The 16599-nt window shown below is 43.0% G+C and overlaps 1 protein-coding gene and 1 long non-coding RNA gene across 4 annotated transcripts; both read left to right on the top strand.

The window, feature by feature from the left end:
• Window positions 1–2567: 2567 nt before the first annotated feature.
• MED30 (mediator complex subunit 30) lies at window positions 2568–15494 on the top strand. Of its 3 annotated transcripts, none has more exons than XM_081874842.1 (5): window positions 2568–2732; window positions 3336–3517; window positions 4859–5017; window positions 5773–5883; window positions 14150–14939. In XM_081874842.1, the coding sequence occupies exons 2-5, from the start codon at window positions 3344–3346 to the stop codon at window positions 14162–14164; spliced, it is 459 nt and encodes a 152-aa protein (XP_081730968.1). In that variant the 5' UTR covers window positions 2568–2732; window positions 3336–3343; the 3' UTR covers window positions 14165–14939. The 3 variants fall into 3 exon arrangements, with proteins under 3 accessions (XP_081730968.1, XP_081730967.1, XP_081730966.1); XM_081874841.1 differs by lacking the exon at window positions 14150–14939 and adding an exon at window positions 14946–15494 and having other exon boundaries at window positions 2570–2732; window positions 3339–3517; XM_081874840.1 differs by lacking the exon at window positions 14150–14939 and adding an exon at window positions 14946–15494 and having other exon boundaries at window positions 2570–2732.
• Window positions 5890–8063, top strand: LOC309349126. Its single transcript, XR_014159738.1, has 2 exons — window positions 5890–6011; window positions 6317–8063. It is a non-coding gene; the product is annotated as an uncharacterized lncRNA (long non-coding RNA).
• Window positions 15495–16599: the final 1105 nt, after the last annotated feature.

Below are 16599 nucleotides of genomic sequence, written 5' to 3'. Positions count from 1 at the left end.
CAAAAACAGACACCAAACAGGCAAGGACTGAGCACACTCAGTGGGCATGCAGACTGATAGATATAGGTATGTGTGCATGGGGGAGGAAGAAGAGACCACTGAATGATGTTCAAGAATTCTGAACACAAGCTTTTCTTTTTTTCTGGGAAGGTGGGCTTGGGTGGGCTTTCTTTCTTTCTTTCTTTCTTTCTTTCTTGTAAGACCCCAGTTGTATATACTCATAGATTTGAGCCATGCTTATGTAGCTGAAAGTGTTCCACCCATGCACAAGCCAGAGGTACTGAGAGACTCAGGATGATCCCAAGGCTAGCAGAAATCCCAAAATATTTTTGAAAAATGGAAACTCTAAGCAGATAAAAATGAAACAAACAGGTGGGAGGGGAAAAGAGAATTATGGAGTGGCTGGAAAGATTCATATAGAAACGTTTATAGGGATATGAAGGGTAAATAAGAACCATTGTTTGGGCAGCTTCACAATGAGAAGCTGTTTTTAAGTGTGCTAAGGAAGAGAATGGGACGCGGGTTAAACCACAGAGCCTAGGGCTTGCCGATCAGAAGGTTGGTGGTTCGAATCCCCGCAACGGGGTGAGTTCCCGTTGCCTGGTCCCTGCTCCTGCCAACCTACCAGTTCAAAAGCATGTCAAAGTGAAAGTTGATAAATAGGTACAGCTCCGGCAGGAAGATAAACGGTGTTTCCATGCACTGCTCTGGTTCGCCAGAAGCAGCTTAGTCATGCTGGCCACATGATCTGCAAGCTGTACGTCGGCTCCCTCGGCCAGTAAAGCAAGATGAGCGCCGCAACCCCAGAGTTGTCCACGACTGGACTTAACGGTCAGGGGTCCCTTTACCTTTAAGGAAGAGAAAGCTGCTTATAGCTATCAACAGCAGAATTATAACACTGAACATTACTGGAGTTGGGTACTGTGTCAGCCCTCCCACAAATAAAAACCAAAACAGCCCAATGGAGACTAAACCTAGTCATTGGGCACTGCTGGACGTGGACATGAAAACCAGTGAGGGAAGAAGTATTATCAGTGACATTTGTTTAACATAGAACCATCTTGCCCCAAGGATATTACATGATAAAACTTGACACTGGTGACACAACTGGGGGTGAGAAGAAAGATGATGGGGAAGGGCAAGCAGTGGATTTAATAACACTTGATTCTTTAATAACCTGTGGTGCCGTACAGAGTAAAATTAAAAGAGAGCCTGCCTGCTGGGCCAAAATCTAGGAAGTCTATTAACAATTTAATAATAAACAAACATGCCTTTGAGCATTACAGAGCAAATCTCCCTCCTTTGCTGGCTGAAATTAAACGAAAGGTTTCCAGGTGACACAGCATAGCTTTCAGTATAGTAGGAAAGCTAGAACCTACTTACAGATATTATTATAATCCTGTTGCTGGCATCGTTAATAATGATTTTTTTTATATACTCCCCTACCTGCCTCATTATTAACACTAATAACGATCTCTCTTATACTCCCCATCCCACCCGCACTGTCTGCCTCTTTATTAATACAATATTCCTTAATTTCCAGACTCACCTACACTGACTATTTCATTAACATCAGTTTAACTAATAATCTTCCTCACATTCCTCTACCCACTGGCACTGGCTGCCTCGTTATTTCATTTATCTGCTTGCCCTCTTTGTTTCGCCAAAGCGACTGACATCCAAGCCGACCCGCCAAGCCCCTCCCCCCGTCCACAGATACATTAAAACCAAGTTGGGGGCGGGGGCGAAAGGCATTAAAAACATTCCACCCACTTCTAAATAATGAGCAAGAAATAACATTTCTTACATTCCCCTGTCCTGCCTCTTTATTAGGAATGCTGATATTTCTTACAACTTCCCATCCTATCCTGCTTCTTTATGGATATATTCTTTCTTATATCCCTCGACCCACCTGAACCGCTTCCATCACCCGTGACGTTCAGCGATCTACTAAACGTGTTAGCTGCTTCGTCATGCCAAACCGAGTTATAGCCAGCCAACACAGAAATACATTAAAGCTAAAATTTGGGGTGTGTGTGAAAGAAATGCAATAAAAACACCCCACCTCTAAATAATTAATCATAATAACTAAATTCTCTTCTATTCCCCACCCACACTGCTTGTCTATACTAATATACTAAGTAATATACCCCGCTACTTTATTATTATTAATAATTATTAATTAATAATAACTAAATTCTCCTCTATTCCCCACCCACACTGCCTATTAATATACTATTCTCTATACTTATATACTAATTAAAATACCCCGCTACTTTATTATTAATAATTATTAATTAATTAATTAATTAATAACTAAATTATCTTCTATTCCCCACCCGGGCTGCCCATTAATATACTATTGTAAATACTCATATACCCCGCTGCTTTATTACCACCCAGGATAATACGTCATCGGCTTTATGCTCCCAGACCCACCAACACAACCCTCTGCGGGGAGACCCTCCGCTTCCGTTTCCGGGAAGGACACTGGACGGCCAAGGGGAGCATACGTCGTCCCTCCCGGAAGCGGAAGCAACGTCACGGCGCCGTCGCCGTCGCGAGGCGTCTCCCCCTCCTTTCCCTTCCGTCGCTTTTAATCTGAGCTGCGCGCTCTCTGCCCGGCTGCTCTGTACCTGAAGCGAAGGAAGCGTCTCCTCCCCTCTCGCGACGGCGGCGGCCTCTCTCAGTTCTCCCGGCCCGGAAAGCGCTGGAGTACGCCGGGCTGGCCGGTACGGAAGGAGGCTCGTCTAGGCGCCTCTGGGTGCCCCTGAATGTGGGTTGGTGGCTGCTGCTGCTGCTGCTGCTGCTGCTGCTGCTCAGGGCCAAGGGTCCCGAATCCTTTAATCAGGTCCAGAACCGTAGAGAAAGCGCAGAGAAATATAACCCTGCTGGCTGTGGCACACACACGTGTATGCATGTCTTGACGTTCCGTTTTTTGTGGGTTTTTAATAATAATATAATAATAATTTATTATTTATACCTCGCCCATCTGGGTGAGTTTCCACAGCTTCCAATCGAGTGTTAAAAACAATACAGAATTAAATATTAAAAGCTTCCCTAAACAGGGCTGCCTTCAGATGTCTTTTAAAGATAGGATAGCTGCTTATTTCCTTCACATCCGATGGGAGGGCATTCCACAGGGCGGGCGCCACCACCGAGAAGGCCCTCTGCCTGGTTCCCTGCAACTTGGCCTCTCGCAGTGAGGGAACCGCCAGAAGGCCCTCGGAGCTGGACCTCAGTGTCTGGGCTGAACGATGGGGGTGGAGATGCTCCTTCAGATATACTGGACCGAGGCCGTTTTGGTTTTTTTAACCTCTCCTTCCTCCACACAGCAGCAAACATGTCCACCCCTCCCCTGGCCGGAGCAGGGATGGCCCCCGGGCCGTTTTCGGGACCCCAATCCCAGGCCGCTCGGGAAGTGAACACGGCTTCGCTGTGCCGTATCGGGCAAGAGACTGTGCAGGACATTGTGTTTCGCACCATGGAGATCTTCCAGCTGTTGAGGAACATGCAGGTGGGCAGCAGTAGGCGAAGAAACCCGTCTCTCTCTGTCTTCCTCACAAACAACACACACATACACATCCACATACATACACACTTCCCCCACCCACTTGAATGCGTTCTCTGTTCTCAGCTGTCGGAATGGGGTCAAATATAGAGGAGGAAATGCAAGCAAATTGCAAGGTGGTATGGAAAGAGTTTGGGCACCTGAAAGGGAGGAGTTGGCTCTGAGGCACTGTGCTGGCCAAGTACTTGTAATGTAAAGACAGAAACACTTTAATATTTAAAGCATCCAAAGAATGGTTCAAATTGATAATAATAATAATAATAATAATAATAATAATAATAATAATAATATAATAATAATAATAATAATAATAATAATAATAATAATAATAATAATTTATTTATCTATACCCAGCCAAGGCCGGGCTCAGAGCGGCTTACAAGCAATAATAAAAACAAGATGAATGATTACAACTTAAAAACAAAAATAAAATACAACATTAAAATAATGGAACATTAAAATATTATACAGATGCAAGAACAAGACAAGCAGATAAAAGTTATAGTTGGCACTAACTGGCCTGCAGCAATGACGACAGTAGCTCTCTGCAAATTCTTCGCAGGATACTTTTTTTATTCTAGTATGGAATAAATGTCCTGCGTTGCTTACTAAATAAACTCAACACTCCTTTAGCTCTGTACACCTTGGGGATAGCAGGTACTGTTCTACTTAGGTTACTCTGAATTTTTTTAAACAGTTCAATATTTTTACTGGATACGCCAATTTATACCTAATACTGGGAAAGTACATTTTTTAAAAAATCATTCAGAAATGCAGAATATATTCCCTGGAATGTATTGCTCCCTGAGATATTGTTTATATACCATCCTAGGAAAGGTTTCTGTCACCAGATTCTTTACTTGCAGAATAATATTCTTTCCTCATAATTGATTAAAAGTGGACTTGCAAAAGCCTTCAATCCTTAGCGTACTAAAACAGACGTAAATTCCACTCATTTCGGTGGGGCTCACTTCACTGTAACAAGTTTAGAACCAAAACTTCTACAGTTTTATGGAGAATATGTGCTGGAATGAAGTACCTGGCTAACTCTGTTCTGTACTTTGTGTGTTCCAGAAATCTCATGAAATTTATGTACACAATATCTGATTCACATAGAGGATAAAATTAAATAAATGAAAACAATATTGAACTAGTTGGAACAAGTACTGCAGTTAGCATTAATGGTGGGGGGGGGAGGCATTTGCAAGAAATATACATCTTTGTAATTGTTTTGATTTTTCAGTGTAGATGAAATGTAACCATGGATTTCATTCATTCCCCCTCCAGCTTCCAAACGGTGTCACCTATCATACAGGCACATATCAAGACAGATTAGGGAAGCTTCAAGAACATCTGCGTCAGCTTGCGATACTTTTTAGGAAACTCAGATTGGTTTATGACAAATGCAATGAAAACTGTGCAGGACTTGAAACTGTTCCAATAGAGGTAAGTGGAGGAGAGGCACAGATATTTAGATCATGCTGTATATATTTCAGTAAGTCAGAAACATGGTGAGAGATCCAATTGTAACTGCTTGCTTGACAGTTGTGCAACAGGGTATCTGGTTTCTCTTCTCCCACCTTCCCCACTCCCACCCCATAGTATGTCCCCAAAACCTGTTCCAGAGGGGTCCTCCAATCTCCAGAGCAGGAGATGCTGCAGGGGGCAAGAGGAAGTTGTGTAACAAAGTGGATGACTACTTGTGTGTCGCTGGATCTTTCCCATTCTGTGGACCACTTTCTCTGGTTTCATGCTTGAACCAGTGCATTTTAGAATTCCTCTTTTCTGCTTATGCCCCCTGGCTGTGAGGGGAAATGTTTCATGGAGCATATTTTTAACCTTTTTGAGATCTTTCCCAGCCTGCATCTGTATTGGAATTGTTTTTAAAGTGCTTTAAAGCTCTTTGATCTCTTCTTTTTATCTGCCCAAGGCTTCTTTGGAAAGAAGAGTGGGATATAAATTTAATAAATAATAATCAGTATTAAGCATTTGCACAAGAGTAGCTGTATTCAGTTTTTAAGATGTCCAATGACAAATAAATAAAATAGAAATGTGATTTTAAAAAGCTAGTGTTTCTGTAATTTCATATTTATCTTGGCTGACAAGTTTTAGGGCATGGTTTTTCATTCGTGGTTCTACGAAAAGCTCTCAGGATATTTTATAGAGCATGTTTTATACAGCAGCTTTGTTAACATTTGCAGCAACTCATTCCTTATGTCGAGGAGGATGGCTCTAAGCATGATGATCGAGGAGCAGCCAGCCAGCTTCTCTTTGCTAGTGAAGAGAGAAGGGAAATCATGGAAGTGAACAAGGTAATAGTTGATAAGATTTGCATGCAGCAGAGTTCCTAGCAGAAGCTTTCTTTACTAGTTTGCCTGTACAGCCTTAAACATACTTCAGAGTCACGGAAAAGAAATAGCCCCAGATTCAATTAAATACAGTGGTGCCCCACAAGACGAATGCCTTGCAAGACGGAAAACTCGCTAGACGAAAGAGTTTTCCGTTTTGGAGGTGCTTCGCAAAATGAATTTCCTATGGGCTTGCTTTGCAAGACGAAAATGTCTTGCGAGTTCCTGCGGGTTTTTTCCCCCCCCCCCCCTTTTGCTAAGCCGCTAATAGCGCTAATCCGCTAAGCCGTCAATGGGCTTGCTTCGCAAGACGAAAAAACCGCTAGACGAAGAGAATCGCGGAACGGATTCTTTTCGTCTTGCGAGGCACCACTGTACCTGTGGTAGTGAAAGCCAGTGCAACTGTCGTGCCAGCACCGGAGGAGGAAAAAACTTAAAACACGTAGCAGAGTTTCCAAAAAATAGACCAGAGGCAATTGTGCTTCATCCAGCAGAGCTTTACTGGTACTGAAGGCAAATGAACATAAATGGTCACAAATCTAAAACATTTAGGATTGGCACAGTCCATAAAAATCCAGTTGCAGCACTTGCAATAAAACTTACAAACTTATAATAAGACTAAACCTTAACACTATAGCATACAGAAACAGAACATAAGAACAAAGAGAGATAGAAGAGAAAGTGAGTGAAACCCAGGCTCCTGGCACTATTATTATAGTCAATGCGACCTTGGCAGAAAGATAACAGTAACAGTTTAAACCATCTGTACTCAGCTCCCCAGAGAAATAACCCAAACATCAGAAACCTTCTTCCTGTCTCTCTCACATAGTACATGCGTACATAATTTTATTACGGTCAAAGACCAGCTTGAAAAGCACAACTGGGACAGCTTTCACCAGAATAAAAAATACATTTTAAACATTTGTACAACAACAGCTTAAAGATTAAAATCGGAGATAAACGCATATACACATAAAGGCCTAAAATTTGGGCTACCATACAAATTGGCCCTGCCACCATGGAGGCCAACTTCAACTGTTTTCCTAGTGAACTAATTTGTTTCAGGGTGTGGTCTGCGCCTGCAAATCTGCGCACAGAATCTGGCGACCATCCAGGTCGTCTTGTGGTCTTTGCCTAAGAGGAGAGAATTGAGTTTAGACTTATCCGAAAGGTTAGCAAGCCTCTCCAGCTGAGGGTCAATGGTATCTCTGCGTATCTCGTCATAAAAGGGACATCTAAAAAATAAATGCTCTGGGCTTCCTATTTCCCCCAATGGGCAGGCGCAAAGCCTCACATAGTAATAAAACTTCTTTCACAAAGAGAAGAAACCTTCTAGAACCCTCTTGAACTAATCAGAATAGGAAAGATCTCGACACATCAGATCAATACTTTCTGTGCTAAGAAATGCAAACTGACAGCAACAAGCCCAGCTAGTGCATTGGAGCTTCCCCGCTCTCCTCCCCCTGCACACCCCAAATTGGCTTGTGGTCAGAAGAACCCCCAGAACAGCATGTGGGGAATAGGGAGGGAGAAGAGGGAAGATTGCTCCATCAGTACAAGCATTTCTGCTTGCCAGACAGAACAGTTAGCTTAATGCAACATTTAATTCTATCCATAGGGTTACAGCCAATGCTCATCCTACTCAGAGTAGGCCCATTGGAATTGATGAACATAACGTAGTTATGCTCATTAACTCCAGTGGATCTACTCTGAGTAAGTCTTACACTGGATACAACCCATGGGGTGGTATTTGCTAGTCCTACAGAATATAGGCCCATTGAAGTTGTTGTTGTTTACTGAATTTATATACTGCCCTATACCTGGAGGTCTCAGTTAATAAGTTTAATTTATTAATAAGCTAATAAACATGACCAACTTAGGCCTGCCAATTTTCAGTGGGTCTACTCACAGTAAAACTTAATTGAATGCCGCCCATAATCTTAACAAATGACTCTGTTGTTGTTTTTGTTTTAACCAATCTGTTGCTCATCACTGTCTCCTAGCTCCAGATAGCTGTGATTTTGTGTAGAAAAAATTGCATCAGTCCTTATTTTCTGGCATTGTAGCCTATTTGATAGGAACGTTGTAGTTGAATGTTTGCCTGTGGGACAAAAGCTGAGCTGTCACCAGCAACTCTAATTGTGTCCCTTGCCTAACCTGTCATGTTAGTTTTCTGAAGGACACATTCTCATTCCTATATATAGTTATTTCATTTAATATCTAGAGGCTGAGAAGCAGCTACTTTAGGAAGGGCACATATGCTTCTTAAAAAATGGCGAATAACAATATCTGTAGTTGGACATACAGAAGATCTGTGTTTGTCAAGGATGCTTTAGTTGAGATTCCTGCATTTCAGGGGGTTGGACCAGATCACCCAAAGGATCCCTTCCAACTCTATGATTCTGTGTTCCTGGAACATTGGGCCACTTCTTGCAATCCAAAGACTTATGTCCAGGCTGCAGGCAACCATATTCAAGCTTTTGGCTGGGAGGGTGCAGTCTTTATCACAGGTTCCTGGAAGTTAGCTGCTGAAACTGGAAGCATGAGCCTCAAACACATACTGTGTTAGCCAAGCAAAGGCCAGACCAATCCAGGGACTTGGCAATCACACAGGCAGATGGTGTGCAAAAGGGTGTTTTTTGAGATGGTCCTTCTATGAACTTGGGAGTCTGCTGGAACATTCTTTACAGCCTGGTTCTACCATTGGGAGGTAAACAGTGATAGTCAGAAGTATTGGCGGTTGCATAGGGCTGCTAGGTCCTTGCCCAGGACTGTCCTTTTAGCTTAAATTCCCTTCCTATACTGCCCTCCTTGCTCATCCTTCTTTCCCTCCTGCTTTTGTCTGAAAAAACCTTTATTCCATCCCCACAAGCGAGTAGGGATGGAATAAAGGTTTTTTTCAGACAAAAGCAGGAGGGAAAGAAGGATGAGCAAGGAGGGCAGTATAGGAAGGGAATCAGAGCAGCTAGCCTCTCTCAGTGGTGTGGAGCATTTAAAATTACATGCACAACCTCTGGGTGGGCAATTGGCATCCCTATTGGGGGACAGCCTTCCTCCCATAAGGAAGAACAACACAAGGTCAGTGGCATTTGTTCACCAATGACAATTGCTCCATGCTTATATTAGTAAGTAGTTGTTAACAGCATTTTAAGTGTTGCCTAATGCAAAATGCTTCTAGGCAGCGTACAGTTAAAACAAAAATTTGCAATACCACAAATAGAATTTTAAAATTGCATGCATAAGAAAGCATCCTACCAGTCGTTCCCATGATCCGTTGACCTGAGACTCCTTTGTTTTAATGAGACTGCTTTCTTGCATATTTTAATTATGGGTGTTTATATTTTAATGCTTTCACAATTGGTTTTTATGCTTGTAAACTGCTTAGAAGCCTATCTGGGCATTAAATAGCATTTAAATTAATAAGTAAATAATAAAACAAACATCAATAACAAAATCTCAGTTTAAACAAAGTCTGTAATAAGACACACAGAATTTTCCTTAAGGAAGCAGCAGTCCCAATAAGCCATATTCAACACTGGCTAGGAGAAGATGTTAAAACCCCCCAAACACTAAAACAACTACTATGGATACTAAACATCTGGAAACAGCTGAAGAACCTGGGAGTAGGGGAAGCCTTTGCATGGTGGCAAAAAAAATAAATTGTAATGTGGGTGCCAGGTGAGTTTCCCTGGGGCTCGTTTCAAAGGCTGGCGGGAGTCCACCACTGAGAATACTTCTTTTGTTGCCACTCTCCGAATTTCAGCAGGAAGAGGCACCTAGAAAAGGGTCTCTATAGATTACTTTAAAAGGGACGCGGGTGGCACTGTGGTCTAAACCACAGAGCCTAGGGCTTGCCGATTGAATCCCCGCGATGGGGTGAGCTGCTGTTGCTCGGTCCCAGCTCCTGCCAACCTAGCAGTTAGAAAGCACATCAAAGTGCAAGTAGATAAATAGGTACCACTCCAGCAGGAAGGTAAACGGCGTTTCCGTGCACTGCTCTGGTTTCGCCAGAAGCGGCTTAGTCATGCTGGCCACATGACCTGGAAAACTGTCTGCAAATGTCTGCTCCCTTGGCCAGTAAAGCGAGATGAGCACTGCAGCCCCGGAGTCATTCGTGACTGGACTTAACTGTCAGAGGTCCTTTTCATTTACCTTTTTAGATTACCTTACTGTTTGGTGGGGCACATATAGGAAGAGGCATGGAAAGAGTTGTTCCTTTAGGTCGTGGGGCCCCAAGACATGTAAGGCTTTACAGGTTAAGACCAGCTTTCAGAAAATGCACAGGCTGTAACTACACTATGAATCCAGTGGATAGCTCAGTTGGTTAGCTGATAACGCCAAGGTTGCAGGTTCGATCCCCATGTGGGACAGCTGCATATTCCTGCACTGCAGGGGTTTGGACTCGATATTCCTCAGGGTCCCTTCCAACTCTACAATTCTATTCTTCTTCTATGAAATCTAGTAATAATTGCAGTGGTTCATTCTGCATGCGCTCTTGTTGGGCATTTGACACAGCTGGTATTAACAGCAACTTTAATAAAAGGATGGGTTATATGAAGAAGCCAAGTGATTTCATAGAAAACTTCAGTGTTTACTGTACCTATGGCTGAAAAAATGAAAGCAGCAAGCGCAAAACGATTCACTTGTCCTTTTTGGCAAAAGGTTGGGAGAAGAAAAGATGGAACCCTTTATAGGGTTCTACTCTCAAGGACACCTCAAAGAGGGAGGGCGGGAGGAAAATTGTCAAGACAACTCAGATTTATTGCCTCCCACAGCACACATATTCCCTCACCCCTTTGCTCTAAAAATTTGCTGCAGGGGCTTTATTCCAAGTTGCAATACCTGAATTGTAACTAATCCTAGTGATTAGAAAGAGCCTTTCCAACAGATATCAAGGCACAGAACTCCTTTGAACATTTGATGCCAAGTCAGGACGAACTTGGGTGCATAGCTGTGAAGGCATTCTTTCTGTAAGTAGATGTTCCATCCAGTGCCTTGTCTTATACAGCTGCAGTTTCTGGTATGGGGAAAATGATAATGTTGGAGAGAGAGAAAGAAATTTGTAGAATGCTGGATGTAGGCTTTCATGTGAGATGGGGAGTTAGTACTTTAATACACTGTTGGAAATTGGAAATAGGAACCAGAGATTAAAAGCTCAGTAAAAACAACTTATATTTAATGCTATCACTCATGTACAAGTGGGGTGCAAGGGCTCAGGGATGGCTGGCTGGCTCAGCAGCAACAACACTGGAGGGTGATGGTGAAGAACAGACTGCTCACGAGTCAACAGAATGACAGTGGCGCAAAAGGTCACTGCTGACAAACAGAAAAAGGATTCAAAGCAGAGCTGCAGGAAAGGCAAAGGGACTTGAATGCCAACTATTTGAGGACAGGCTAAAGGCGTGATCAAGCATCTGCTTCCCTGTGTTGGCCGTGATGGCATCCTCTTAAGGCGCTTCAGCTGTGTTTGAGGGGAGTTCTTGAGGACTTGCTAATTCATCAAGGCATTGACTATACCCTCTGAATCTTCAAGTACTAACGGTCAGGATCCCCAACTAAAATGATTTAGTTAAGAGCCTGGATGAGAAACTGGGAGCATTCTGCCCTGTGATCAATCACCATTCCCTTGCAGTTTACAAAGGGAGGCATGCTTCCCTGATGCAAGTGCTGCCTTGTCAAGAATTTGCTGCTATAGCAGCACTTGTACCGCTCCAAGCAAATAGGCGAACTGTGCAAAGCAGCTGGTTCCCTTCAGTCCTCTGGTCTGTAACGATGGGGCATGTGCTATGGTAGATCTCTTTTTCAAACGGTTTCCCTCCTTTTTGCCCTTTCTCTGCTCCCCTTTCTTTTGTACTTTCAGGATGTGCAAGTTAGTTGAGTTCTGTGGCAGTACCTGGTCAGGTTACTGTGTTCAGCGGTTTGTGTGGGACAACTTGTATGCCCATCCAGACTCTAGTCCATGCCAGGCGTTTGGTATGTGGTTTGCAGAATTTAGCGTTGCAAGAACTTCTTCCAGTGCTGTGAATAAGGGCAGTTTTGTGCTTTCTCGTGCAGTGGAATAGTGATAATACTGAATCAGACTTTTTGGTCACCTAGCCCAGTGTTTTCTGTTATTGACTTGTAGTCCATGGACTAAGGCAGAGGTTTCTCCCAGGCCTGTTTTACCAGCAACCTTTCAGCTAGAGATGCCAGGGACTGGACTGTCTGTCTTGCTAACTTTAGCCTTGCTAGACAGCCCCACCCCAACTTCACCTCACAGCTTTGCTCTTCTAAGAAGCCACATCAGTGTTGCTTGTGTTTTGTATCACTGATGGAACACTTCAGAGCGCCATAGGACCATAGGAAGCTGCCTTAGACCAGTTGGTCCATATAGCTCATTATTATCTACAATGACTGGCAGCGACGCTCCAGGGTTCCAGACATGGGACATTCCAAGCCCTACCTGGAGATGACAGGGATTGAGCCTGTGACCTTCGACATGCAAGGGAGATGCGCTGCCGTTCAACTGTGGCTCTTCAAAGCTGTTTAGCCCAATCACCTAAATATAGTCCTCCCTTTGGGGGATGAAACCGCTCGCCTCTTTCCTCCTAGGCAGAGAATCCCCTGTCCTTGGATCCTCAAGCAACGGGGTGTCTTCTAATCCACTTCCCTGATGCTCGGTTTGAGAATGATAACTCAGCTAGGTGCCATTTTCCTTTGGGTACATTCTGTATATTTGGCAAATCAGAAGCAGCTGTGAGATACATATATATAATGAACCGGCCAGTTTTGCACAAAGGGCTTGAAGCTTCCTTTTTCTTTTTAAAGCATGTGGTATTGGGTGTAACTTGTAATATGGAATATGCTTGAAATGCGTCCAGTGTGGCCTTGGCAGCATCAGTAGCAGCTATGGAGTGCACTGCAGTGCTCAAAAGTGTTTTCTCCACACTGTGTGAACTGTGTTGAGTGTTCCAAAAAAATTAAAAAGCATTGGAAGTTTAAAAGTCACAGCATGGTGGAGAGTTCTTTTTTTACAGTCCAGAGAAAATCCCAGAGAGGTATTTTGGAGGCAAAGCCGTGCAGTATGTAGCACTCAGATCTGAAGAGTTGCACCCTGGGAAGCACATTCATCATCCGCAATGTCCCTGGGTTGGCATGGCTCCTATCTTCTACAGCAAATCCACATTGCGCTTGCTAACACAGGAGGCAAAATGCTATTCAGCCAAACCAAGTTGAATTTTATTAGATTCTGGCTGAATAAAAAAAAATGGCTCCAGGAGGGGGGAAAATGAGGATTAAATTCTTTATGTCAAAAGGCCTAAGTGACATCACACTGTGAAACAGAAATTGCAAACACCTCTGTACATACTTGGTGTTCAGTCACCATGAATGTATAGGCAGAGCAATAATTCCTCCTCTTGGCAACACTGAAAGCTCTTTGATAAGCCTTTCACAGCCATGTAAAATACAGCTTTGTAGCAACTTTTTAAATTCATGGCAACACCAACACTTTTTAAATTCATGGCAACACCTAGTTATATGCTAGGTTTGCACAAACTGGTGGCTATCAGCTAAAACAATAGGCAAAAGCAGGTACAAGTTCCTTGTGTTATCAGTGAAGGCACTGGTGGGCAGAATTGGGGCTGCATTATCATAGAAGTACAAGGCTAGGATTTATTTGTGGACCTCTCAGAGCTTAATAGAATTCAGCACTATTAGACGTTTTCGCTCAAGGGGATTCGTTTCAGCTGTAAATCAAGCTCGAAGTGTATTGGCAAAGCTATTTGGCAAGCTGGCACGGCTCATTCTCCATGGCTCCACCCACCACTAGCAATCTTCCCAATGCCTGAACATTATTCCTACGCAGTGTACATGAGCTTCATATCAAAAGACTTGCTCCTCTGGAATCTGGACCCAGGTCTGCTTGCTAATATGGAAATACAATATTGCAAGAAGAATGAGGTGCATGTTGCCCTTTTCCAATGGCTTTTCATGGAAATGGCCTTGTCCGCAGAAGGAAGATGGGGAAGGATGCGCCGAAAGAGAATGTTCCTATAATGAAATCTCCCCCAACCTGGTGTTCTCCACATGTCTTGGACTAGAACACCCATCGGCCCCATTCAGTATAGCCAACTGTCCAGGATGATGAGTGTTGTAATCCAAAACATCCAGATGACAGCAGGTTGGGAGAATCCGCTACAATGTGCCCTGACTGACTGCTATTTTCTGTCAACATCTGTCATTACTCTAGGGCCTTCCACCTTGATGTGCTTCTTGTCTTGCCAAATGCAAGGTGGTTCTTTTAAAATGAGATTCAGAAGTAATACAAAACACAAGTGAGTGAGAAGATTAAAGGTTTTATTCCAGACAGCAAGCAATAGATACATACCAAGCAAGCACTTCAATCTGCCACTTGGGAACCCTCAAGAAGCGGCGAAGTGACTCCCCCAGGTAGCCTCAGTTTGCACGGCCCCGCAACCGATCAGTCCGTGCACGAGCTTCTCCAACACTCTGCCCACAACCATCCAATTTATAGATAGCTAGCCTGTGTGGCTTGCCCAGCTGGCTGTGTGCAGATCATTCATTAGCCATCCCCCTACCAGGGCCTCACTTTCTCAAAAAAATGCCCAACATCAAAGAAGGTACCCAGTGCTATCACTTCCTCCCAGCTGATTAGGACATTAAAGGCTGTTCCCATGCCATCAAATAATTTAATAAGAGACAGGGAGGGGGAAGAAACAGAGGCAGGAAGGGTAACCATATCAGATCACTAACTCCTCGATATACAATTGCCCATACGCTTCTTTGGCACTAAGTGCAGGCACCCCCTGTTTTGCATGTGTTTGTGCCCACCATTTTTGTACCCAGAAGGGGGCAGGATGGGCTTATGCGCACGATGACTCGGAATGCAACCCCTGTGGCAAATTGGGGGTTTCCTGTAGTAGACCTCTGTGCTGCCCTACGCCTTGCCACCCCCCCCCCCAATTTAAATTCAGAATACATAACCTGACTAGACGCCAGTGTTGACAAACTTTTTCTTTCCGCAGAAACTGAAACAGAAGAATCAACAGCTGAAGCAAATTATGGATCAATTACGGAATCTCATTTGGGACATAAATGCCATGTTGGCAATGAGAAACTGAAATATGCTTTCTCTCTTTCTCATTATGGCAGCTGATACTATTTGTTGGGCAGGGAAATAAGTATTTTCTGAAAACATAATCCTTTATTCCTCTGCTATTTTCCCCTCCAGTAGTACACAGTATTTCCAAAATACCCAAACTTCTGTACAGCCAGTGTGTATAAAAATGAGTGTTCTATACAATATTTGCAACCTGTTTGTTAATATTTTTATTATGAATGCTGAAAGAGTTTTTATTAAATGAATGAATTCTGTATAAAATTAAGCTTTATTTTTCAGGCCAGGGTGGACAGCTTGTGTGGATTATTTGGCAACCCACTATTTTACCCTGAATGGCTGGGGCTCTTTTTCAAGGTAAAACCCAAAGAACAGCCGTGTAGAAAGAGAATAGCTGAAACCATCCACACAGTTTAAGTTTTGTTGTACAAAAATGTAATAAAATACTGCTACCACACCTTCTTCATTGTTCCCTTTTCTTAGCAATTAAACCCAAGGCAGCTGCAACCTGTTCATCTGTAGTACAAATGCAATGCTAATGACTGAAAAGATCCAAAACTCTTAAGAGAAGCTGGACGAAATATCAAAAGCTGCTTTAGGAGGCCAGTTTTATTTTCATGGCTCAATAGATTTTGAACTTCGCAGCTCTACATTTTTCTTGAAAAGGGCTCCCCCTCATGATTTCTGAATGTACCAAATTCCACATGGGTGGTCAAGTTGGTCTACTGCAACAAAAACACCAGGAGCTGTCACATGTTAAATTTAAACAATATTTATTGCTGCTTAATCTTTTTATGGGCTGTAGTCTATGCTATCAGATGCATGACGCACACTCAAAATCACATACCGTCATAAATCTGTAAGTTTTGAGATGGTATCAGGCTTTTGGTTTCTGAATGTACTTTGAGAAAAAGGCTCTATTATTTAAAAATAACTGAGACTTCATCAAGAAAATACACAGTCTACATACCTCTTGCCATTTCTGTTCTTGCGTGGGTCGTAGATTGATGCAGGTCTGTCTTTGTTTTTGGATTCTTGACAGAAGGCTTCCTTTTTTATTTAATTATTTTTGCCAGTTAATTTTTATTAGTTTTCCAAATTTTTAACAAATTCTAATTTACCACTAATTTCAAAGCTGACTTTCCACTTTCCTTTCATGGTGCTTCTTTTCCATCCCTTCTTTGCTGCTCACAGTGAAATACTTTTTCTGAATTTCTAATACTTTCCCCATCCATTCCTATATTTCCATTGACTGTGTGAAGGATTCCTTTTTAAAGATACTTAAATCAATACAGGTGGGAATCTGCTAAGACCCACTGCAATTGCTGGACTACAACCCCCATCATCCATGACCATTGGCCATGTTGGCTGGAGATGATGGGGGTGGAGGTCCAGGAAAACCTGGGCACACAAGGCTGGGGAAGGCTGACTTAGTGGCACGCATCCTTTGAACACAGAGATTTCATTAGGGCATCATGTCTGATAAACCAGGTCACGGATTAGACACATTTGTAGATGGGTCTTGTCTACTTACACAGGAAAACCATGGATTTGCGCCGGTG

This window comes from Podarcis erhardii (assembly GCF_964252035.2).
Source record: "Podarcis erhardii genome assembly, chromosome: 8".
Lineage (NCBI taxonomy): Eukaryota > Metazoa > Chordata > Lepidosauria > Squamata > Lacertidae > Podarcis > Podarcis erhardii.
This window is presented reverse-complemented; position numbering and strand designations above follow the sequence as displayed.

Bases quoted from the DNA above. Each gene is read 5' to 3' on its own strand.
- MED30 (XM_081874841.1), top strand. From the start codon at position 3,344: ATGTCCACCCCTCCCCTGGCCGGAGCAGGGATGGCCCCCGGGCCGTTT. The intron at 5,018-5,772 runs GTAAGTGGAGGA...TAACATTTGCAG, and splicing joins TTGAAACTGTTCCAATAGAG to CAACTCATTCCTTATGTCGA. The intron at 5,884-14,945 runs GTAATAGTTGAT...TTCTTTCCGCAG, and splicing joins AAATCATGGAAGTGAACAAG to AAACTGAAACAGAAGAATCA.